Source organism: Bidens hawaiensis, unplaced genomic scaffold, assembly GCF_021521415.1.
Source record: "Bidens hawaiensis isolate Kalapana, Puna unplaced genomic scaffold, B.hawaiensis_p1.1 tig00002935_1, whole genome shotgun sequence".
Classification (NCBI taxonomy): Eukaryota; Viridiplantae; Streptophyta; class Magnoliopsida; order Asterales; family Asteraceae; genus Bidens; species Bidens hawaiensis.
In genome coordinates, this window is record NW_027491158.1 from 640493 (window position 1) to 667859 (window position 27367).

Below are 27367 nucleotides of genomic sequence, written 5' to 3' on the forward strand. Positions count from 1 at the left end.
CAGTAGTAGAGCCTGAACCTCATCCTCGAATTTGATACTAACTGACCCAAGTCTTGACAAAATCGAGTTTAATTTGTTGATGTGTATTGTAACTGAACTTCCTTCTTTCATCTTCATGTTCACCAGCTCACGAATCAAGAAAACTTTATTAGATGCCGAAGGCTTTTAATACATATTAGACAAAGCATTCATTATCCCACGTGCCGTGGTTTCCTTCAAGATGTTGAACGCAACATCCTTTGATAATGACAATCTAATAAATGCCTTGGCTTTCTTATCCAAAGTGTCCCACTCATCTGGTTTTGTCTTCTCCGGTCTTTCACCTAATACCATGTCCAAATCTTTCTGAACCAGCAAATCCTCCATTTGCATATTCCACCAACCAAAGTCTTTACCATCAAACTTCTCAATCTGAAGTTTTCCGCTCTCAGCCATTATCTCAAACTGAGAATTCCCAACTTTGGATCTCGGTAACACAATCAGAAAAATAATCTCGGACGAACAAAATAGCCGCTAACCACCACAACAAAACCACCACAACAAAACCACCCGGCTAAACTGCTCGACAACCGCAAAAAAAAATCCAAAGAAAAAAACGTGAACCAACCAATATTACTTGAGCCAAGCCAAAACTGAAACAAATTAGACACGCAAACCTGTTCCTCCGGTTTCTTTCTGATCGAGATTAAGCAACAAAAAAAGGAAACAATATAATGTTTCGTTTCTATTTTTTTTTATCGATGCTCAAATTATAAAAAAAGGCCACTGTTTTTTTATCTTCTTTCTTGGAATAAATTAACACCACAAAGAAACTTATGTTGACTTTTTGATTTAACTTTGGCGTTGGATGGTGGATGTGCTCACATAAGACAAAAATCTAGAAAAACCTATTTCAAGATCTCTATTCTTTTTCGTTTTTTGATGGGAGATAATTCAAAAAACGGTGGAGTTTGATGAATCAATACCTCTGATCGAACAACTTATGTTTTAGTAGCCGGCTGCCAAATAAAACTTAACCCTTCGATCCAAACAATTTCTCTCGCGTTGTGTTCCTCCCATGCGTAATCATAATCACGGCTCTTGATACCACTTGTTAGGAATTCAGGTATTGAAACACACACAAAACACAAATAATCTGTAAGAGAATAATATAAACGAAGATGAACACGCGAGATTTACGTACGTGGTTCGGTCGACTGACCTACGTCCACGGGTTGCAACCATAATACTTTTAATTATTGCTTTCTACCTCACTCGTGATAAGGAATTACAAGTAAAGGGCTAAGTATAAATAGATATATGATTAGGGTTTAGAACTTAATTCCAAGAAACTAATAATGGGTCATAATTAAATAATATTGGTCAGGCCTGCCACTGGTCTTCATTTAATTAATATGTCGCAAAGATGTCTTCTACCAGACCCAGTTAAGCCTCCATAAACCCAACACATATGAAATGAGATTGACCGTGGTTTATTGTATAGCAAGCCACATGTGATTTTCATATGTTCCCAATACCATTCGGTAAGTGTTTATTTACATATAAACAACCAAACCATAGAGCATTTAACTAACTTGAAAATAACGATTATCTATTTCTTGATCTGTAAGCATCTTTACATGCGTAATTCATATATTTTTAATATATCAAGATATTGATAGTTGACGGCCCACTTGACCAAATTTATTTAGTTTTCAAGTTTCAACTCATTAACACATCCAAATTAACCCATTTCACCCAAAACTCATACATTAATTAGGGCTAACTAATGTATCATTTATACAACCTAAACACCTATCATATTTGATTACAAACTAAGTGTAACAGCCCAGCTACCACCGCATCATAATATTGTCCGCTTTGGCCGGGACGTACCACCATCACCTCACGGATTTGCTTTTGGTTGCCCAGGTGGTAACCCATCCTCATATTACTTCCACATGAGCACCCTTAACTGTGAAATTCTCTTCTCATCCACTACCATTAAGCGCCCAAAACGCGTTATGATGGGAAATATATCCACATCTTTATAAAGAAGGCTTAGTTCTCCTTCCCAACCGATGTGGGATGTCACAATCCACCCCTCTTATTGTCCAGCGTCCTCGCTGACACCACCGGTCCGGCCCTGGCTCTGATACCATCTGTAACAACCCAGCTACCACCGCATCATAATATTGTCCGCTTTGGCCGCGGCGTATCATCATCGCCTCACGGATTTGCTTTTGGTTGCCCAGGTGGTCACCCATCCTCATATTACTCCCACCTGAGCACACTTAACTGTGGAATTCTCTTCTCATCCACTACCATTAAGCGCCCAAAACGCGTTATGATGAGGAAGGTATCCACCTCTTTATAAAGAAGGCTTAATTCTCCTTCCCAACCGATGTGGGATGTCACACTAAGTACAGTAGAAACTCTATAAAATAATACACTTGGGACCACCAAAATTTATTAATTAAAAGAGTTATTAATTAATCGATAAATTAATAATTATTAATTTATATATTAATTAATATTTTATTAATTTATAGTAGAATACTTAGTTTACAAATACCTTTCAGCTTCCACTTAATTATTGTATACAATGCATGTATATCAAATGAACAGCCCAATTTGAAAGAAACCTTTAATCTCCCACCTTATTATGCTTCTTGTGTTCAATGTATCACTTTATGGACATTAAAAATATTTTCTATATAAATACTAGATCAAAGAAGGTTAACACAAACAAATCACATTGAACAATTTTATGTTGAGCTATGAGAAAACAATACCAGAAGTTCTTACCATGCTAAGGAAAATTAGAGACGAGATTCAAGGGGAAATTGATTTCAACAAAAAACAAAAGACAATTGAGTCATTTTTTAAAAAAACTTCATAAATCATTCATGTAATATGCTATAAAGGAATTGTTAATTTATATTTTATATGGGGTCTAACGAAATTATCAAAAATGTATTATCTTATAATTTTAGCAAACTATTAATTTAGCACCCTATCCCCGAGTCGGGACCGGCAAAAAAAATATTATCTTAGAGAGTTTATTAAATAATCGAGTATTAATTTATCGAGTTTTTATCGAGTTTCTACTGTATAACCACTAGCCACACGTAGACAAAATCACCTTTAAATTGCTCAAAACCACCCTAGGGACAAATCAGATCAATTTTCACCAATTGAATCATTTTGTGGTTTTCATTTGACATTTTTAACTAATTAGTTTTTCTTGAACACTTTAGCAGTGTTATCACACATGCTTGGCTATATTTTAGTGTCCTGTTCATAAGCTTCTCTAATTTTGCATATGGGATTATTCTTAAATCTTAACCATATTCATCCAATTTTTAATATATGTGTGCGTCATATACTTGTAAGTTGTAAGATTTTATTCATTATGCCATTATGGATTACAGACTAAATATAACCACACGTAGAAAAATCACCCTTAAATTGATCAAAACAACCATTAGGACAAAACATATCAGTTTTCACCAATTGCATCATTGTGTGATTTTCATTTTCCATATTTGATTTAGTTTTACTTATCTAGATGTAAACTATCATAAATGCTTGATATCGGTACTTTGTATATTGTTGGGTCAAATGTTGTTTGGCCCAAGTGCAAGGCCCAACCCAATAATTAGGTTTTATTATATCTAGTAATGTCTTGGCTAACAAGTTAGGGTTAGTCTATATAAACCGAGTTATGGTTAAACATTAGAAGAGGTGAGTTGGTGTAACCGAGTTAGGGTTCATCAAGAGTCAAACCGAGTTAGGGTTCGAGGGTTTGTAATCAGTTTTTAGAGTGATATTTTCTGATTAATATAAAAGAGAGTTATTCGTTTAATTCGTGTGTTGATTATCGATACGAGACTTGAATTGGTATCAGAGCCAAGTTTAAGAAATCGATACGAGGGAGGTTCGATCAAGTTGGATCGGAATAGTAATATTGTTAGATTGAAGGAGCTAAAGAGAAACGGAGGATTTAGTTTGGGGTTGACCCTGGTTTCGAGGTATCCAGTGGTTGATCGAACAATTAAATTAGGTGGGGTTTAATTGTTTTGTTCTGTTCCTGCTATTGAATCGGAATTAAGGGATTCCTAAATTATTATTTGTTTGGTTGAAAAAAAATCCAAAGGAGTTATTTTGGTGATCACGAGTAATCCAAAGAAAACAAACAATTTGGTTAGAATCTTGACTTTTGTTGTGAAGCTTCTGTAGCTACTTTGAGATTCAAAAGGAAAGTATACGAATTTGTTTTCTTTTTTGGTTAAACAACTAGGTTTGACCACTACCTAGTGCTAAGTTTTATTCGGGTTGGATAAGCCGGTTAAATTCAGAGTTCGTATTTTATTGGGTTAAACGAGTTAGGTTTTAACCAAGGTTTGAGTTATTTTATTTTACGAACAAGTGGGTTCGTGATATACATGTATTTATATATCTCGGATCCCTTGTAAAGTTATGTTTATTTAATGTTTCGAGTTCGTTTTAGTTCGTGTTTTGGTTTATCTTTTATTAATTAAGGTTTTGAGTCAAGTTTTATATATTTATCGTGTTTTAACTCGTTTGGTGTCTTGCATGTTAAACTTAATTCTTTCTATCTTTTCATGCGAAGTTTAAGTTGTTTTGCTCATCATTTGTTACATGATTACTTCACTTACGAGTTTTGATTTATGTTCATGTAGATGGTGGCTTGGTGATCAAGGGAAGGGAGGTCTAGAAGTTTCTATGCGTTACTTGGAGTTCAAGAAAGATATCTAAGATGATTTAGCAACAATTAACAAGAAATAACAAAAATAATTCGTGGGCTACATCAGAAAGGCGCCGCGCCGCACTAAGGCAAAAGGCAGTATGCCTTCGGGGGCCGCCTAGGCTTTCTGGTCAGCAAAGAAAAAGCAAGCCGCGCCGCGCTAAGGCAAAAGGCAGTTTGCTTTCGCGGGGCGCCTAGGCCTCTCTGGTAACTCGTTTTTGCAAGTCCAAGCCATTTATGCGTTCTATATATACATATTTATAACCAATCCGATTCTACAACTTTGGGCAGCCGATTTTGAGAGAATTATTAAGGGTTTGAAGGTGATTTGAAGCTAGGAACCAAGGAGGATCAAGAGTTCTTTCATCCGGGTGTTCAAGGATCAATCACAAAGGGTTTTATCGCTCTAACTTTCGTTCCTTGTTCATTATTTGTCATGTCTTTCCTCTTTGTTTTTAATACTTGTTTAGGATTGTTTTTAATAATGATTTTAGGCTAGACTCCATGTCTACCTAGGTTTGATGAACATGTTTGAGACTTGATTCTTGCTTTGGACTATTGTTTGATTATGGATTTCGTTATTTAATAGTAAAGACTTGGTTTTGTTTTCATGATGCGTATAAGTATTTATTATCTTGATTGATTATTAACTATTGCTTCACATAGATCTTTTATCTTTTGATTGTGTTCTTTAGATTTAGGGTTTATGTTTAATCATTACTTGGTGTTTTGATTATTATGGTTGAATAAGCCTATTAGATCATAGAAGCTTGTTAATTGTTGGTTAGGATTTTGAATGCTTTGCTAAATTCCCATAGCTGTAAGGTGAGGAGTTGTTCATGTGTCTTGGTCAATTGCATGCTAAGATAGTAGTGACAATATTTTTGCTTATTGTGTTGATCCTTGTTCATGATGTCATGTTAAGTTTATCAAGTTATCTAGAGTTTTGTGTTTCGTAAGATTGCTTGCTTTAGATACTATTAATTAACCCTTTTTGATAACTGTAAGGAAATCAATAATATTGATTGCTTAATAATTTAATAATTGTTCTTTGGGATTTCGTTTGATTCCGTCAAGGGTCCTTTAGGGTTTGTTAGATGAATACGTTTAGAATCAGTTTCCATAATCATGTTATTTGTCCATTGCTTGATGATTGTTGATGCATGGGATTCTTACCTAGGTAGATTCCTTCTCTGATTGGTTTTGATCTTGTGTTTAGTTGCTTGTTTCTCGTTTACTTGCTTATTTGTTTTCTTAGTTTAATATTAGTTTACAATCCCCCCATAAAGCATTAATAATAAATAGTCGTGTCGTAATTCGAGTCTAATTAGCTAATTTACGTAATTTAGAGAGTCCTGTGGGTTCGATATTCCGGACTTACTTAGCTTTAGTACAATTGACCAGTTCACTTGCCGGTGTTTTGTTTAGTTGAGTCTTAGGTCTTGTTTTTATTACTTGTTTAATTTAGTTAATATTTAATTGACTGTTTTTAGCACATCAGTTCGGTTCTGAAAAGTTGTTCAGACTAAGTTGTATGTATTTGTTCCAACGTAGTGGAGCAAAGGGGTTTAACAACGTCAATGGCCGGTGACAAAGAAGAGTCGATAATCCAACCCAAAGCGAGTGGGGGGATATCGTTGCAGGTTCCAAAGCTGAACGGAACTAATTACATCACCTGGGCGATTGTGGTGGAAGCGATCTTAGATGATCAAGAGTTATGGGAAGTTTGACTCTTTATTATCGACTGAGGGTGCGGTTACTGATGCGAAGAAGAATAAAATGGCAAGGTCGTTTTTGTTCCAAGTTATGGAAGGTAATATTCTTCTTCAGGTTTCTCAATACAAGAATGCTCGATTGGGGCCGAGCGAGTCCAAAAGGCTCGATTACTAACGTTGAAAAGTGAATTTGAGAAACTCAAGATGGCGGAAGACGAGACTGTTGATCAGTTTGCGGAAAAAATAACCGGTATGGTTTCAAAGGCAACGGGTCTTGGTCACGTATTCGAGCAAGATGTATTGGTGAAAAAGTTACTTGACGCGGTTCCAGACAAATACTTCAACTTGGTAGCCTCAATAGAGCAAACGGTTAATCTCGATAGTATGAGGTTTGACGATGCTGTTGGATGACTTAAGGCGTTTGAGGAACGTCTACGAGGGAGAGAACGCACTTCAAATTCACAAGGTCAGTTACTTTTCAATCGGACAGAAAGTAATTACCAAGGCAAGTCGTATGATCAGTCCGGTAGCCGAGGTAAGGGTTGGCCGAGTTCACAAGAACGTGGAAGAGGCCGGGAAACCGGAGGTCAAGACCGAGAGGATGAGGATCAAGATGGTTGTGACAACCGAGATGGCCAACATCGTGGGTCAAGGTATAAGGGTCAAAGAAGAACGAATGATCGTCATTGGAGAAGAAAAGATATGTCACAGGTTCAGTGTTACCGTTGTGATGAGTTCGGTCACTTTGCGACTACGTTTCCGGAACGTATGAAGAAAAAGAAAGAATCTAATTTGAAAAAAATTGATGATTTTGATCCAAGTTTATTTATCATAAAAGGTGATCAGAAAACGGTTTTTCTAAATGAAGACGGTGTGATTCCAAAGTGTAAGACCCCGTTACCGGTGCCTCACATTTGGACGTTGGATTTACTTATAAACGTAGTTTTAAAATCAGAGTTAATTAAAAACTTTCGCGGAATAATAAAATAGTCAACCCTTCATTACAATCATCCATATTTGTCTTTTTAAAACATAACGCAAAATATAGTAATAAAACATCATAACAAAATCCTCAGATGCCAGCTTCATCCAACCCTGCCATGTGTCCTCCTCAAGCTAATTGCCTCATTCTACTCACCTGCGTGCATACTAAAAGTCAGCTACGCTGAGTGAGTTCTAGTTAATACATTCAACTTACAATACATTCTTATATTACATACTTGTCCTCCTTTACTTTCTTTCATACCGTAGATATATACTTTCATTCTTACTTTCATACTTTCTTTCTTTCTTTCTTTTTTCATAACTCACACTTTATCCTTCTTTACATACATACTTTACATTTTAAAGAGCCTTTCGCCCTATAACCTCACAAATATTATTAGGTCAGCCACCCTTAAAGAGCCTTTCGCCCTATAACCTCACAGATATTATTAGGGTCTGCCACCCTTAAAGAGCCTTTCGCCCTATAACCTCACAGATATTATTAGGGTCTGCCACCCTTCTTCACAGATATTTAGGGTCTGCCACCCTTTACCGTCGATTCCTTCATATCATACCTTCCTTCTCATTTATATATTTTACATTTTTTCTTTTATACTCATATTCTATAACATACATACTTCATACATACAACATATATATAAACATTCTCATCATCTAACTATCTCCTGAAAGTACATGCAATATCCGAAGATCGTTCATGTACCGTCAAGCATTATTCTATAGCATACACATATATCATAAATAGGCATACACTTACCACTTAAGGTAAGTGTATTAACTAATCACATCGAGTATGCACACATCCCCGAAAAATAACAAGAAATGGGGCTAGAAACTCACCTGAATGCGATTACGTTCACCGTATTAGTTATTCCCTTCTTTGAGCTGTGCACGGCTAACTGTATAATATTTACATGTATTAATTAACTATTGCTACTCATAACGTATTTCTATCTTTACATAACCCACAACGAACGGGGGTTCGGGGGCAGCGCCCCTGGCAAAGGGGTTCTAGGGGCGGCAGCCCCTAGCGGGGTCCAAGGGGCAGAGCCCCTGGCTGCGGTTAAGTTGCCAGGTTAGCTTGGAAAAATTTTATTTTCATTAACTGTCTTAACTCATTTTCCATTAACATTTTAAGTTATTTTCTAAGTTGGGCTTATTTGTTGAGGTGGGTTATGGGCTTTGGCTAGGCCTAACTGTCCATTAAAGTACTTAGGCCCAACTAAGGTCAGGCCCAAACAAAACTGGGTCAGCCGAGAACTCTTGGCAGAGAATTCCTGTCTGATCGAGAACCTGGTTCTTGACCGAGAACTCAATGGCCAAGAACCTTGTGGACGAGAACCTTGGTTACCGAAAGCCCTGGCCACCGAGAACTCAGGTCACCGAGAATTCTCTTTGACCGAGAACTCGTTTTGACCGAGTTCTCGCGTTGACCGAGAACCCCAGACGGAGGCTCAGGTCGTCGAGAACCCTGGTCTGATGCCTTCACCTTCAGATTTTCTACCTTATCAAAACATCCAGGTTCAGGTAACTTTTCAACAGTCCATAATATAAATTTTAACCATCAAAACCACTCTCCTTAACGGTTTAATCGCCTAATATCATCCCACTACCTAGATTAACCCGTTTCTAGCATAAAGTTTGAACCTTTATCATAAAAACGTTCTTTAAGCTAGACTTATGGTTTCCTTCATGAACTGTGTCTAAACATGAGTCCATTACGTCCATTTCAATCATCAAGTTGCCAACTTTATGTTTTATCTAGACCCGATCTAGCCTATGTTCAAGTTTCATGGCTAACCATTCATAAAAACGTAAGCTTTGAGATCAAGAACATACCTTTAATCATTTGCTAGGTTACGGTTTGCTTGATATACGATCTTGGACTTGTTATCTTGCTTGTATGATTGAAGATCCTAAGTTACGATGCTTGGTTGTGTATTTGGATGGTGGCCGACGGCTAGGGGAGGGGTATTAGGCTTAAGTGTGTGTTTTTAAGGTGTAGAGAGAATAAGATGGATAAGTTGGATGGAAATGGAAAGATTTAGAGTTTAAGGGGTATTTATACTCCCTTAAGCCCATGGACCTAAGGCCCATCTTTCCTTTTTAGTCCATGATTAACTCTCTTTAATTAGCTTACTTATCTTCCTTCCTTATTATTTATTTATTAATCCAAGCAAACTTTTCCGTTAGGAATAATATAAAATATTATTATTTGAAATTCGGGATGTTACACAAAGCGTTTCGAAACTGAGCCGATGGAGAAAGATGTTTGGTATCTTGACAACGGAGCATCGAATCACATGACGGGTAATAAATCGTATTTTTATGAATTGAATGAACAAGTCACGGGAAAGGTGAAGTTCGGAGATGAATCTTGTATTGATATTCGATGAAAATGGTCGATCTTAATTGAAGGAAAAAGGGAGATCAACGTTTGTTGACCGATGTCTACTACATCCCGAGCTTACAGTGCAATATCATAAGTCTTGGTCAAGCATTGGAAGGTGGATGCGAGATTCACATGAAACATGATTTGCTAACCATTAAAGATGATACAAGTAAGCTTTTGATGAAGGTGACAAGGACCAAGAATCGATTGTACAAGATTAGTCTCAAAATAACAAGTCTCGGTAAACGATCTATCAGCGGAATGAAGAATTTTGCAGGTAGGGATCTTCAAAGTATTGGACTGAAAGAAGACAAGCCGGTTACGAGTCAGATTCCAAACAAAGATCCAAGTTCCAAAGTTCAAAGTCCAAATAAGAGTGTTCAAGAAACTAAACGCGCGGTCAAGAAAGTGATTCAAGCCCAAGGGAAGACGTGTAATGATTAAGCGAAGCAAGTGTGTCTTCTAGCCAAGTGGAGCCGAAAGAACATTTCAAGAGATCATGAAATGCCTCAGGAGAATCAGGAGAAGAATGACAAGCGTGAAGTTGAAGATCCGCCAATTTCGAGTAGGAAATTAGGGGGTGAGTGGGTAAGTCGGGTACAACAATTGCGGGGGTGATTGTTGGGTCAATTGTTGTTTGGCCCAAGTGTAAGGCCCAACCCAATAATTAGGTTTTATTATATCTGGTAATGTCTTGGCTAACAAGTTAGGGTTAGTCTATATAAACCGAGTTATGGTTAGACATTAGAAGAGGTGAGTTTGGTGTAACCGAGTTAGGGTTCATCAAGAGTCAAACCGAGTTAGGGTTTGAGGGTTTGTAATCAGTTTTTCGAGTGATATTTTCTGATTAATATAAATGAGAGTTATTCGTTTAATTCTTGTGTTGATTATCGATACGGGACTTGAGTATATGAAAACATTTTTATTACATCTATCATAGATGGTTTTTCTTATTTGGATCTCTTAAAACAATGATTTCCATACAACTTGCTTCAACATATTACCGCAACAAGCAACTTTTAGTTACAAATAATAACTCATTGTAGGTTCGAGCCAATGTGATGTGTGCTAATTATGCACTTCTTTGGTAGATGAAGATACTAGATTTAACATATTATGTACTGAGTAGTGCGTGATGCAACATCAACAATTTAATAATCAGACATACAAGAACTCATATCGCTTAGCCATGTTATTTGTGATATTTAAAACTTCCTATAGCAGTTTAGCTTCTTCGACTTCTCATATTTAATTTCTTTTGCAAGGAACAATACTGGAATTCACTATGTTTTCTAAAACAGTTTCATCTCCGCTCTCAAAGTTTTGATTAAGTTGATCAAGATTTTATTATAAACATGCTTTATAGGCACCTTTCGTTTGATCGGGCAAGGAGACAACTCCTATGTGTACGCATTAACATTTGGTGAACTTGTTTCTTTCATTTCCTTGAATAATTGTGTACGTGATAACATTTAAACTGAATTATAATATGTGTGTGTTTCGACCTAACGCTTTTAATTCAAGCAGAATATAAACCATTTCCAAATCCTGGCTATATTGTTACCTGGCATTTTAATTAATCATATTATAAAACACCCAATTTGAAAATGTATAGCTTCACATAGTACATATATATTCACCAGACAATAAAACGCATAATAACCTTTCGACAAGTATATATTACTCTGACCAAGTGATATCCAAATCTCCCCAATTATCTTCTGAGATCCCTAGCGCTTTCCACACAGCTTTTGATGCGTCAACAATATTATTTGGGCAAGGTGGTTGATGGTCATGATCATCATCACATCCCATAGTAGAGTCACACTCATCCACAACCATAGCCTTCACGCTCCTCCCATTTCCGTTAATGGTAATAAACTTATGGCACCTGTCCCCTCCCTTGTACCATCCCGTTGATAGTGCCACAACCGGCGTGTCATCAGAGTGGTATTGGTTGTCACACTCTGATGAACCACCACCATCACCTCCTTTTTGGAAGCTGTTTATGGTAAGTTTTGCTTTAGTAGCACCTGTCACCGCAGGGGAGCATGTATAAGTGGTGTAGAACTTACCTTGCACACAACAATCTGAATCATTCTCTGTGTTGCATTGTCCAGGAGATGGTTTTCTTCCCCGGATACCACCACTCGGTTTGCAATTTTGGGCATTGATTTGAATAGAATAAGTTGCTGCAAGGAGAATGAGTAAAAGAATAAAGTGGAACCTGTTCATTCTCTCTTTTAGTTTGTGGTCTCTTTTACAATGGTGTTTGATGTCTAGCAAGGCAAAGTGATTGTGCTTTTATAGTGATTGGCTAAGCAGCAAGACTAGTTTGTAGTCAAACTTTTTATTACTTATAACTAATTTATTATGACAACCTTCTTCAGCAGCATTCTTATAAGTGTAAAGACAATTCCTGCAAACAGTTTTGTTTGTCTCTTTTCTAGAATAATAAAGTAACATGAATGCCGTCTCAAGTAATCTAAAAATAGACCTGAAAGTTGTCCACTATGCAGTTGGTATAATTTTATCTTGTCTTGTATGGAGGCTGTTTTTCATTGTACAAAACCTGCAGTTTTGTTTGACTACTAAATTATAGAAGCATGACAAAGGAATTTGCCAAAGATAGATGTCACGCTTACATTTGTGTTACACTTCACATCTGATGCGCATAGCCGCACAATGTGGTTATCATTATTGCCATTTTTTGCATCACATCCTTTAGCAAATCAGTTAAACACAATAATTGCTAATTAATATAGCTTGGGAAAATAAAAGGTTTAATATTTAAAACTCAAATTAATCGGAAATGCGCAAATAAACACAATAATTGCTAATTAATATAACATGGTATTTGTTTGTGCTTAGTATTTACATTGCCAATAAACACTTGTGTTTCTACACATTAATGTTGATTCATAGTGCTTTGTAGATCAACAAACTCAAGATTGACAAGCTCTGCATTTAAAATCGAGATAAGTCATCACTAGATTCATCGATTTATGTAAAAACGATAATCTATTTCTTGATCTGTAATCATCTTTGCATGCATAATTCATGTATTGAACTTCCTCCTAGCAAACTTATCTTTAAGTCATTTAATATATCAAGATATTTATGATAGTTACGACCCACTTGACCAACTTTATTTAGTTTTCAACTCTGTAACGGATCTAGAAATTTTTGTCAGCAAGTTCCAAAAATGGTCAACCTAAAACGGGTCAAGTCAAGGTCAAACAAAAATAAGTTGGGTCAATAGAAATTACATTAAATAAACCATGTATAGACCTGCAACTCTGCAATCAATATATTTCATCAAAACACAACAAACAAAATACATATTACAATTGACAAAAGCTTTTCCGTAATTGTCATAGCTCAAAGCTCTTATGTACAATTTTTTTTTTTAAAAAAAAAACACAAGTTAAATATTGTAGAATTAAAAAAAAAAAGAAATGACACATTGAATAATATCATATTTTGGTTTAATTTTTATGGCACTCTAATTAAACTCAAGAATATATCACTATATTAATAGCTAATTGATGAAGTGGTTAGACAATTAAAAATTCTAAGCTTAATTGTTATTTTGTGAAAGCAAAATTTAACTTGCGTTTGAAAAGTTGGACTTAAAAAGTTGAGTTTGGTGCACTTAACAAAACATGGATGGGGTACATGGGTCTTTGAACCTACTATATTAGATGTTTTTAGAAAAAAATATGAATTTGAGGGGATGCCTATGCTCCACTGGCTCAACACTGAATCCGCCTCTGTTTCAACTAATTAACCCATCTAAACCCATTTTCACCCAAAGCTCATATACATTAATTAGGGCCAACTAATGTATCATTTATTCAACCTAAACACCTATCATATTATCACTACTACATTTAGAATTGGTTGTCAACAATGTTAATCTGAATCTTACACGTGTAATTCACCCAACTTTCAATTTAGTAACTGTTATTAACTGCTACCGCTCCCAAACCTATAAATATGATCATAACATCTTAGGCGCCGCCTACACGACCTCCCCCATTGCCAACGAACAACCACCAATTAACACCTCATGAATGGAAATCCGGTGTTCAATCAATCATTACAATGGTGACCGATGGCCAACACAACTTGATCATGAGGTGCACGCCTACATGCCGAATGGTGTCCTTGTGTAGGAAAGCGCGAGCACCGGCCACGCCGGATGATGAACTTCCGCCACCGAAGCATACAAGAGCCTAGGCGCCTTCAGAGGATACTGTTTATTATTGTGTATTGTCGTATATGTGTTGACGCCAACCTGCACATTGATGCGGAATGATAATTGATAAATCGTTCTTATAGAAAGGGCTGGTTGATTGATACGGTGGTTTCATAGAGGTTGTCTATGTATAGTAAACAAACAATATATGTAACTCGACTAACACATGGATTTCGATTTAGAGTTTGAAGGATTGAGACCAAGATTTGGGGATATTGTAGGAGTTATGGATTTGGTTTAGGATGAAGCAGTTATTGAGTAAAAAAAACTTGAGTGGGGTCTTATTCAATTGATAATGTTCAACATGAAATATAGTTATAGAGTTTGTTAATAACATTTAGAATGGGGTAGAAATTGTTGCTTTTCGTAGATATGAAATAATGTTTGTGGTAATTTTTAGTTGCCAATGTTATCGGAATTATAATATGATCTTCTTTGTATGTACATATGAGCATTGCATTGCCATACCTTTGGTTTCCCTATATGTAATTGCATCGTGTTTTGGTTTTCTTTTAATGTAATTTTGATAATTTTTTATTTTATTTTTTAACATATTTACCTAAAAAACTTTAGATTGGATTTGCTTAAATTTAAATGTAGCCACTAGCCAACAAAAAAATACACCCGCCACAATGTTTCGGGTAACCTCATTAGTTGGATTACAAAGTAAATATAACCACACGGAGACAAAATTACCTTTAAATTTATCAAAACCAGATAAATTTTTATCAATTGCATCATTTTGTTGTTTTTATTTGCCATTTTTAATTTAATTAGTTTTTCTTAAACACTTTAGCAGTGCTACCACACATGTTTGACAATATTTTAGTGTCTTTTTCATAAGTTTCTCTAAGTTTGCATATGGGGTTGTCCATAAATCTTAACCATATTCATCCAATTTCTAATATATGTGTGTGTGATCATATACTTGTAAGATTTTTTACATTACGGATTACAGACTAAATATAACCACATGTAGAAAAAACACCTTTAAATTGATCAAAACAACCATTAGGACAAAACATATCAATTTTCACCAATTGCATCATTGTGTGATTTTCAATTTCCATATTTGATTTAGTTTTACTTATCAAGACGTAAACTATCATAAATGATTGATATCAGTACTTTGTATATGAAAACATTATCTATACTATATATAAAGCATGAGTTAGGGACCTCTTAAATTTTAAGAGGTACCAAACTTATTGTTTTATATACAACACATAATGCATCAAAATTTAAAAAACAAAAAACTAGGGTTAACTAAGTCTTTACTCACAAATCTTAAGTAACTTTCATTCTTTTAAAATATACTTACAACTTTGGTCCCTCAACTTCACTACCTTTTTTGTAAAGTTTGATAATAGTTACACATATGCCTCTCTAATTCAAAACCAACTACCCCACGACTTTTTAACGGTCATAACTTTTTCACACGTTAATATTTTTTCAAAAACATTACGTCGTAAAAACGAGCATTTTATTCTCTTTAATTTGGTTATAATATTGCTATAGTTTTTAGTTTTAAAAAGTTAGCATGTTACGCGCTTACCATTTAGAACCTGGAAACAAGTCGAGTCGGGCGAGTTCGGGTCATTTGTAAAAATACAATAGGGTCGGAATGAGTCGATAATAAAAAAAAGTTATGGTTCGGGTTCGAGTAGAAATGGGCCAGGTCAGAACGTTGTCGAGTCGGAACGGGTTTGGGGCCAAAACGGGTTGGTTTGTAAAATGATTTATTTTAAATTATTGTATATTGGTTAAGCATGCTTTAATGTCGGTAACATGCATTCCCGTCCGGTTACGCGTGTTCAATCTTCGATTACACGCAACTGGCTTTGCACGAGTTACGCGACCAATTTTAGGCTACGTGCTCACTGTCATCAGGTGACGTATGTACCGACACGGACTATGCGTTCTATATTGAGTTGCGCGTGCGCACCGCTGCATTGCGCGGGCACTATGCTAGCTCTTACATCTATCAGAGATGGTTTTTCTTATTTGGATCTCTTAAACAATTCCATACAACTTGCTTCATCATATTACCGCAACAAGCAGGTGAGAAAACTTTTAGTTAAGAATAATAATCATTGTAGGTACGTGCTAATGTGTTGTGTGCTAAGGCACTTCTTTGGTAGATGAAGATTCTAGATTTAGCACGTTAGGTACTGAGTAGTGCATGATGCAACATCATCCATTCAATAATCAGACATTCAAGAACTCATATAGCTTAGCCATATATCTTATTGTCTGTGATAGTTAAAACTTCTGTAGGGGTATGGTACTAAACCCGGCTTACGACCTTAATTTATTATGTCTGGCTTATTTTATTATATGGACTAATACAATATTATTGGGCTGAGGGGGTTTTGTGGAGGTAACCCTAACTGGGCTAGGCCCATTAGGGTACCATGATGGTGACCATGAGCAAAACTGGACTAATACTTATGACTCGGATTGTTGTGTCCAAGGTAAGTTCTACACCACGTATACATGCTCCCCTACAGTAACAAGTGCTACCAAAGCAAAACTTACCATAAACAGCTTCCAAAAGGGAGGTGATGGTGGTGGTCCATCAGAGTGTGACAACCAGTATCACTCCGATGATACACCGGTTATGGCACTATCAAACGGATGGTACAAGGGAGGGGAGAGGTGCCATAAGTTTATAACCATTAATGGTAACGGGAGGAGCGTGAAGGCCATGGTTGTGGATGAGTGTGACTCTACTATGGGATGTGATGCTGATCATGACTATCAACCACCTTGCCCTAATAATATTGTCGATGCTTCGAAAGCTGTGTGGAAAGCGTTAGGGGTCTCGGAAGATAACTGGGGAGATTTGGATATCAATTGGTCAGAGTAATATATACACTCATAAAAATGTCAAAAACTTATTATGCTTTTGATTTCCTGTGAATATATGTAATACGTGAAGCTATACATGTTCAAAACGTTTTCATATATAAATGATATCAATTGTTGTAGAGGAAATCTCAAGAAGAGTTAGGGTATAGGATATATTGTTTATAGGCTAGTAATGATGTGTGCCATCGTGATGGTCAGATGAGGCAAGGATTCAGAGTGAGAAGAATTCAGATTCATAATATTTAATGGGAATTAAAGACAAACTACTTGGCTTGGTTAAGTCTAAAGAAGAACACATAAAGTTAGACAAAGGATTTTTCCTTGATCTAAACTCATGAACAATAACAATTAGCAGCTTTCTAGATATTAACTTACAAGGAGCGATTCTAAAACCTCATTTGTGACTCGGGACCATTAGATCGAGCATCATTTTCTTCAATATGGTACACTTCTTTGAAAATAAGCTAGGAGATGGTGTTATGAATCTTACATAGTGAGGAGAGATCTGTGACATGCTTGAATTCTTTTCAATGCTTTAGAAATGTTGCTTATGACGTTCAGATTTTGCTAGATGTGCCTAATTTCAAATCTTACAAGTATATGACACATGCGTATTTGACATTGGATGAATATGATTTAGAACAATCAAATATGAAACTTAGAGAAACTTATGTACAAGTCACTAAATTATTGTCTAACATATATAGTAGCACTGATAAAGTGTTCAAGAACTAAATCAATCATGGAAAATTAAAACACAATCATGAAATTGCTGAGTATTGTCAAATTTGATCTTTTTATGGTGATTTTGTCTACATGTGGTTATGTTAGTCTAAGGTACATAATGATATGTGTTTGGATTGTATAAATGATACACCACCTAATGTTTGAGTTTTTTGAGAAACATGAATTTAGGTGGTACTTTTTTAGTTGGATTTGGTAATTTTTCGGCTCCTAAGTCTCAAAGTTTCGTTTTTAGTAGGATTGGTTTTACTATTTAAAAGGGGGTTGCGGCGCAGCTTGTGCTCGTTTGCCACCCACTTTTTGTAATCGTTTTGAGTTTAATGAGAAAATTTATTTGATGGGTAAAAGAGCATAAATTCAATAAATTATCTGGTCATGTGGGCCATCAACTATCGATATATTGTATAACTTAAAGGGGGGTTTTCTATAGGGTAAGTTCATTATACAATTTAAGCATGTAAAGAAGCTTACAATTCGAGAAACATCTAATCATTTTTACATAAGCCGATGGACCTATTGATGGCCGAAGGTTTGTCTTGATTGAAGGGAGCAAAATCTTGATCACAGAGAGGTGAGCAAAGATCACATTAATTAAAAGTTTTTGTAAGATTTTAAAGACTTTAAATGGAGAGATCTTGGAATTAAGATATTGAGCTTTGTTGGGTTAATAGGTTCGTTTGCAGGTCACACGAGTACACTATGAACTTGAGTATTTGTGTGTAGAAACACAAGAGTTTATTAATAGTAAGGATAAGCAATTATCAAATTGAAAAAGCAAAATGGTGAAATACTAATTAATAATCGATCTATATATGCAAATTAGTTCTTGTTCTTTGGTCCGGTTGCTTATATTAGTAAGACCGTCCGTAGTGGCCACATTATGTGAAGTTTGAGGCCAAAAACACACAACCCCCCCACCCCCCACCCACCGGCCGGGGGAAGGAGAAAGGTGGGGGGGGGGGGGGGGAGTGGATGTGTTTTGGGTGAATTGTTTTTCAAGCGATTCCTAAATGTATATGGTACACATTTCAAAAAAGTTACCGTTGGGGAACGGTAATATTAAAATAAAAATAAAAAAACATTTTATTTATTATATAAACCACTAACTTCACCATCTTTTACCTTCTCATCCACTTTCATTTTTTACCCGAAAAATATGAACGAACCACCGTCTTGATATTCTTCTTCGTTTGCTCAAATCTGTCATAGAAAAGTGGGGGAGTGGAGGTGACTGCTAAGAGAATGAACTCCTGTTTATAGACACAAAAATATGTGGGAGCCAAGGGTCCAAGAGAAGGTCCTTTCAATGAATGATAAAGGCTCCTTATAGACTCAATGGCTACCATCATGAACCCTAACCTTTATTGGGCCAGGCCCGGTTAGGGGTTACCTCCACAAACCCCCAGCCCAATGGGCCTAATTTGTAGACAATAATAATAATGTAATAAACATAATATATTATGTAATAAATAAAAGGTCGCACCGGGTTTGACGTACCCTACACCTACAAGTCCCCCAGTCCAGTGCTTCTACTGGGCGTGCAAGCAGTTTGGTGAAGTTCTGGACTTATGAGGAATGTTCGGGAGTGAGGAGTAGTGCTTTTTTGACCCAATGCTTTATATCTGGACCTTTTTGCATGTGCGTCTACTTTGCTTCGGGTTGTAAGAGAGTTTAAATCATGATGGCGATTTTGACACGCGGGCCTTTTATCATAAGTTGACACGCATGTCATTAATTCGGCACGTGGCCAAATGGGTTTATAAGGATTCCCAGCCTTTGAGATCGGCGCGTGGCCATATGGGTTTATAAGGATTCCCAACCTTTGAGATTGGTGCGTGGCCATATGGGTTTATAAGGATTTCCAACCTTTGAGATTGGCGCGTGGCCATATGAGTTTATAAGGATTCCCAACCTTTATATTCGGCGAGAGGCTGTTGGGTTTTTTATAAGGTTCCCATCCTCGGGGCGGTTTATGAGGTGTGCCCAACCTAAATTGGCGTGTGGCCATGTGGGTGTATTATAAGGTTCCCATCCTCGGACGGATTATGAGGTGTGCCCAACCTAAATTGGCGTGTGGCCATGTGGGTGTATTATAAGGTTCCCATCCTCGGGCGAATTATGAGGTGTGCCCAACCTAATTTGGCGCGTCTTCCATCCAAAGATGACACGCGCTAATGTAATGTACCATGACGGTCCCCCAGTTCATTGTTGCTGAATAATGTTAGTAGCATTGAACTTGTAATAATAAACTTGTTAACAATGTGTTCAATTACATGCGCGGACGAGTATAAACAACATTTTATATCATGTATAAAAATGATAGTTGTTGTTTTGAGGTGTTATATGAGATTAAATAATCATTCATAGTCATATTTACTAACAATCGTTCCAAAGATTTGGTAATACACACGTTTATTAGTAAAGTTTTTGACATCGTCCATTTCATTTCATAAACAAGTATGTAAGATTAGTTTATTAATAAAAGTGGAAATCGTGTCAAGACATGACTTTGAACAACTTCACGTTTTTTAACGGTATGATGTTAAAAACTTGTGAAGAAATTCACTTACTTTGATGGAACTAATTGTTTTATCTTGTTGGAAAACAAATGATTCAAATGTGAATAATCAAAACTTTTGGTATATAATTTTTTTTTTGAAAAATAAATAAAGTCCAAAAGTTAGAGGGGTCATTTTGAAAAATTGGAAATTAATTCAATTCTCTTTCCAAGATCGTACAATCGTTGCACATAACTCCCTACATACATATACATTTATATTATATATATATATATATATATATAAAGTTACCTCATTCAAGCCAAGAAAACATTTCTATTCATCATTAATCGTTCAGAAAGAAATCCAGAAGTTTCTCCGGCCCCCCGACGTAGGTAACTTGCTCCGGCTGTTTGCAGACGCGGAATGGCGTGGAGGTTCCGATGGCATATATTTAACCCGCGGTTCTCCCGCAAGAGCTTTCAGTTGACCCGAGGATGTTCCGCTTAAGTTTACTTGATCCGCGGGGCGGGAGTAACCCGCCAGAACTTGCACGGAACCTTTTAGTTGATCCGCGGAGGCTAGAAGATATGACCGCGGAAGCCATAAATGACCCGCCATTGTTTTGATTGGAGCTTCAGGGGTCTGCGGAAGCTATGGCGCGGAAGCTGAAAACGACCCGCCATTGTCTTAGTTTTTTAGGTGATCCGCGGCATTCATAAGTGACCCTCAATGAACGGAGTTAGCCTGAAGGAACGTTCATGCGGGAGTGCTTACGTCATATGCGGGAGTGCTTTAGAGTGTCAAAGCTTGCACTTGGCTTTTGGAACTATATTTGCATGCCGGAGCGTACAAAAAGTTTGCGGGAGGCGGAAATGACCCGCCGTGACTTTGCCCGGAGCTTTTGCATAATCCGCGGAAGTCGTGGGGTGTACCCGCCATTGATCAGCGGGAGAGTGTAAACAACCGGCGGGGGCGAAGTTCACTTTCTGAAATGCGCATGTTACCCGCGGTGATCGTGTCGGAGCTTTAACTAAAAAGTGAAGCTGAATATCAACGAAGAAGCTGACTTTTCTTAATTTGTATCCCGCCATGATCTTTAATCAGCACGCATGAAGGTTGCGGTGCCGAGAGTTGAACTTCCCTGAACCTGTTTGTCCCAATGGTTTTGAATCGTGCGCGCGTATAACCCGCGGAGGATCGGAAGCAATCAGCCTGAACCCGCGTGACATGCGGTGGCCGGATTTGATTCGATATTTGATTACAAGTTGTCTGCTGGGTTCTAGGGAATGTGTCTGACCCGGAATCTGTTCATAGAATGCATGCGAATTGCTCCACCGGGTTTTAATATCTCTTTTTTATGCTAAATACAAATGACTCCCATTATTATTATTGAATGGTAGATCTGAGAAGTTTCCTTATTACCCAGATTATGATGCTGGTAAATCTGTCATTCAATGAATGAATTACCACAACGGTATAAACGTGTTTGTGGGTTTTTGCTTTTTATTTATTGGGTCAGAGTAAGCATGAGCCACATGTGAAAGATTATTCCTGACCATGAAAATTAATTTCTTTTTTTTTTCAAAAAGCAAACATCACTATCTGCCATATCTCTGGTTTGAAAACCATTATAAATGCTTCAATCTAGGTGGACCCTAAAAAATTGTGTACCTCTCATTTTCCCACCAATCAAAGAATGGCACTGTGTGACATATCCAAGTATAAGAAGCCTATGAAGGATTCGAATAAAAACTTAGATACGTAGACTTCAATTAAAAATCGAAGTTTATAAATCAAATCCGTAACCGTCAATGTATAAAATTTCAGAAAATAGATCTGAAACATTCAATTGAAATACAGATTTGTAACTTAGATCTGTAATTATGTATTTGAAATCGTGTGTAAAAATAACACGAAAACAGATCCTCAAAAGATTACACTTGACTCAAGTGATCTGCCATTATTTCGTTTAGCGCACATGCGGTCCACTATGGCGTGAATCGCCGGAACGCGCATGCGGCTTGTCATGGATATGCGGAAGCACCCAAATGATCCGCCATTTATCGCTTAGCGCGCATGCGATCCGCTATGGCTTGAATCGCCGGAACGCGCATGCGGCTCGTCATGGATTTGCGGGAGCGCTCAAGTGATCCGCCATTTATCGCTTAATGCGCATGCGGCCCGCTATGGCGTGAATCGCCGGAACGCGCATGTGGCTAGTCTTGTTGCTGAGCGAAACGCATGTAATTATGCGGGTTTGTTTATAAGGGTCCTCAACCTTTATGCGGGTTTTTTTATAAGGGTCCTCAGCCTTTATGCGAGTTTTTTTTATAAGGGTCTCCCACCTTTATGCGAGTTTTTTTGTAAGGGTCTTCAACCTTTATGCGAGTTTTTTTATAAGGGTCTCCAACCTTTATGCGAGTTTTTTTTTGTATAAGGGTCTCCAACCTTTATGCGAGTTTTTTTTATAAGGGTCTCCAACCTTTATGCGGGTTTTTTTGTAAGGGTCTCCAACCTTTATGCGGTTTTTTTGTTAGGGTCTCCAACCTTTATGCGAGTTTTTTTGTATAAGGGTCTCCAACCTTTATACGAGTTTTTTTGTATAAGGGTCTCCAACCTTTATGCGAGTTTTTTTATAAGGGTCTCCAACCTTTATGCGAGTTTTTTTGTATAAGGGTCTCAAACCTTTATGCGAGGTTTTTGTGTATAAGGGTCTCCAACCTTTATGCGAGTTTTTTTTGTATAAGGGTCTCCAACCTTTATGCGAGTTTTTTTTGTATAAGGGTCTCCAACCTTTATGCGAGTTTTTTTGTATAAGGGTCTCGCGAGTTTTTTTGTATAAGGGTCTCCAACCTTTATGCGAGTTTTTTTGTATAAGGGTCTCCAACCTTTATGCGAGTTTTTTTATAAGGGTCTCCAACCTTTATGCGAGTTTTTTTGTATAAGGGTCTCCAACTTTTATGCGAGTTTTTTTGTTTAAGGGTCTCCAACCTTTATGCGAGTTTTTTGTATAAGGGTCTCCAACCTTTATGCGAGTTTTTTTATAAGGGTCTCCAACCTTTAGGCGAGTTTTTTTGTATAAGGGTCTCCAACCTTTATGCGAGTTTTTTTGTATAAGGGTCTCCAACCTTTATGCGAGTTTTTTGTATAAGAGTCTCCAACCTTTGTTATGCTTTTAATAACCTTGAGGGAGTAAAATGTCAATTGTTCAAACCCCAACTTGGTTAACAAAATAAATATGTCATAATAGTTGAGGGGGCCTTTATGAAAATTGAAAATTAATTATCCTTTAGACTTGTGGCCATATGCTACAACTGACATTTATGTTTTTAACGGCGTACCAGTCTTGCAGGCCACCATTACAAGACCTTTCTTCTTTGTGATGGAAATATTTTCCGGCATGAATGCATCAGAGAAATCAGAGCATGTATGGCATTCTTTGGCTAAAACTAGTCACACAAGAGCCGTCGGCACATGCATGATGTAGGGGTATGGTACTAAACCCGGCTTACGACCTTAATTTATTATGTCTGGCTTATTTTATTATATGTACTAATACAATATTATTGGGCTGAGGGGGTTTTGTGGAGGTAACCCTAACTGGGCTAGGCCCATTAGGGTACCATGATGGTGGCCATGAGGCTCCCTATATAATGAGGTCTCCACCTCCTTATTAAGGGTGGTTGTTGCTCTCAATAAGAGCCACCACCATAACTATTTTTGTGTCTGTAAACAAGAGATCCTTGAGATTTCTTAGCAGTCACCTCCACACCCCCAAAAAGCCATTGCAGATCTCAAGAACCGGAGAAGAAGATGAAGTCGTGGCTCGTTTATCTCGAACACCGAGGAACATCGTCTTGGATCAGGTCAGATTCATGCCATGTTTCTACATTGGCGCCATCCGTGGGACGGCAACGAGCTACCCTTCGATTTTCGTCTCGGTTCTCAGATCTGTTAATCCATTATCCTAGATCTGTGATTTTCTTTCTCCCAAGAAAAATCCAGATCTGGAAGTTTACAGAAAGATGCTTCAAGATTTGTTCTATTAAAGCTCAAAAAGATCCATAGATCTAAAAGATGTTTCCATATCTGTGCAAAAATGAAGCTGAAAAAGATCTAGATCTAGGTTATAGATCTGGATTTTAGGTTTAAAATCACAGATCTAACTCTCTCATCCTCAAAATGGAAGAGACATCATATACTGCGCCATCGCCATCGCGGAAAAATGTGATGGCCGCATGTGCGCCATCGCAGATCAGTACGTCATCACGTGCGCTCCAGCGAACAACACTCCCGACGCCGTGCATGCGCGCCCGCGAGTCATCACTCCGCCGCCATGCATGCGCTCCCACGGGAACTTACATGTGGGTTGAAAGACTTCGTGCCTTTGGTTTGGCGCAGAAGACTCCACCGCCGTGCATGCGCGTTCGCAAAAACCCACCATGTGGGCCGTGCCTTTGGTTTTGCGCAGAAGACTTCGCCGCCATGCATGCGCGCCCGCAAGTCACCACTGCCGCCATGCAAGGGCACTGCGAAAGATCAAGATTCCGCCTCAATGCATGCGCGCCCGCGAGTAAACGCTCCGCCGCCATGCATACGCACCGCGGATCAAAACCCCATGCGGGTTGGAAGACGACCCCGTGCGGGTCAAAAATAGTACAATATGAGCTTGGAAGACGACACCATTCATGGGCGCCGTGCTCCGACATAACAAACTCTGACCAAGGCGGGTCACCTGCAAGCTCCGCAGGTAAGCACCCGACCACCATTCATGTGCGCCGATGGGTTTCAACAATACGTCACCGTGCATGCGAGCTAAGGATCATCGCGTTACCGTGTATGCATGCGTGTCCGGCTGATCAACTCTACGCCGCCAAGCATGCGCTTCTGCAGATGAACAATCCGCCGCCATGCATACGCGCCATGCACATGTCGCACTCCACCGACATGCTTGCGCGCGCTGCTGATAGTACACTACGCCTTCATACATCATGCGCGCCCGCGAGTAACCGCTCCGCTGCCATGCATGCGCGCCCAACCCCAAAAAGACAATTCTTAATCGCGGAGAAGGTGACAAGAAGGAAGGCGGCGGAGAGCCTAGCAGACCTTTACCAAGAATATGGACTCCCCTCACATTTTGCATACATGTTTCACACTTCCCTATATTAATTTTGAGCAATATGACAACATTGTATTGACATCAAACTAAAAATAAAGCGAAGTAAAACATACATGCGCGAGCTCCAAGCTCAGACGCGTTGACGAGTTTTAACTCTGAAGCGTCAGGGCCTTAGCCCAATAATATGAGCCTTAGCTCAAATTACTCATAGCATCCATCCTACGTATTGCGCAGCTGGACCATAAAAATACCTAAGCACAACTATGGCAAAACACATGCCAAAGCATAGTTGTTAAGGTCTCAGGTCGGGGCCGCGCATGGGGTTATAATTGATATAGGCAGAGTAACACATACTGACACGTAAAGGCTAAAAACTCATTCACAATTCCCTATGATAAATGCACGATAACGTCGCGTAAAAGAGGAATAATGAAATGCCAAGGCACGTGTCAGCATATTCAGAATATCGCAAAATAACTTGAAATATGACAACTGTTAAGGATTAAGTAAAAATAATTTCCTTACAACCTTGTTCAAGTTTCAATGTGTAAGCATACCTTATATTCAACAAGCACACGCATGCGCCACCGCGGTTCGGTACACCGCCACCACGCATGCGCCACCGCGGTTCGATACACCGCCATCACGCATGCGCCACCGCGGTTCGATACACCGCCATCACGCATGCGCCACCGCGGTTCGATACACCGCCATCACGCATGCGCCACCGCGGTTCGATACACCGCCATCACGCATGCGCCACCGCGGTTCGATACACCGCCATCACGCATGCGCTACCGCGATTCAATACATCGTCACCACGCATGCGCCACCACGGTTCAGCACATCGCCACCACGCATGCGCCACCGTGGTTCAATACATTTCCACCATACATGCGCACAGTTGCGGGTTAACATTCCGTCAACATTCATACGCGCCACGACAAGTGAACCTCGCCACCGCGCAATGTCATTGCGCCACCACGCGTACACGCCACCGCGGATAACCATCTGGCCGCCATGGTGCATGCCACCATGCATGAGTTCCACCGCCATGAAGCAGCAGCGTGCCATCACGCATGCGCGCTGGTGCCGAGAACACGAAGGTCTGAACGTCACCATCTCTGATGCATGTCAACACCAACCAACCACATGCATTGACGATTCGTTTTAACCAAATGGATGGAATTTCGCGCAACGCGTGTACAAGAAAAGAAAAAGAAAAAAAACAAGCCCTATTAAAAAAGCAAACCATTAAGTCTAATACCTATCTTACCTCGCTCGCGCGAGACAAGACACACATTAGACTGGGGGGGCTTGAAGGGGTATGCACCCGCCTTAACATCGAGCGGGGCGGGTCAACCCATAAGATATAGACGAGGCTTGAAATCAGGATGTCATGAAGACACAAAGCCAAAACCTGTGCGCAAGCGCATGAAACATCTGCGCGTGGCGCATATCACATATGCTCACGCATCACATCTGCGCGTGGCGCATATCACATATGCTCACGCATCACATATGCTCACGCATCAAATATGCCCACGCATCACATCTGCGCGTGACGCATATCACATATGCGCACGCATCACATATGCCCACGCATCACATATGCTCACGCATCACATATGCCCACGCATATCACATCTGCGCGTGGCGCATATCACATATGCTCACGCATATTACATATGCTTACGCATCACATGCTCACGCATATTACATATGCTTACGCATATCACACGCTCACGCATATCACATCTGCGCATGAAACATCTGCGCGTGAGAATAAAGAGAAGACCTTGCGCATCCTCGGGATAGGCGCATAAAGGACAACACAACAAATGAGAATAGTCTAATCCAAATAAGGATAAGGACAACCATGATTGTACTCATCAGACAACCTTCCAGAAGGTATCTTTTAAGGAATAAAGAATGTGCTGATGTTGACAGCTGCCAATGAAGGGTGGACAACTCAGCAAAGCCCATGTGCCACCACGTGATGGCACATG

At 38.6% G+C, this 27367-nt stretch overlaps 1 protein-coding gene and 1 pseudogene across 1 annotated transcript; one reads left to right on the top strand and one right to left on the bottom strand.

The window, feature by feature from the left end:
- Positions 1–11542: 11542 nt before the first annotated feature.
- On the bottom strand, positions 11543–12235 carry LOC143621758 (kiwellin-1 pseudogene; annotated as a pseudogene).
- A 4305-nt stretch (positions 12236–16540) lies between these two features.
- Positions 16541–16992, top strand: LOC143621686 (putative ripening-related protein 1). Its single transcript, XM_077093032.1, has 2 exons — positions 16541–16597; positions 16681–16992. Exons 1-2 carry the CDS (start codon positions 16541–16543, stop codon positions 16990–16992), a joined length of 369 nt encoding a protein of 122 aa, XP_076949147.1.
- The last annotated feature ends 10375 nt before the right edge of the window (positions 16993–27367 follow it).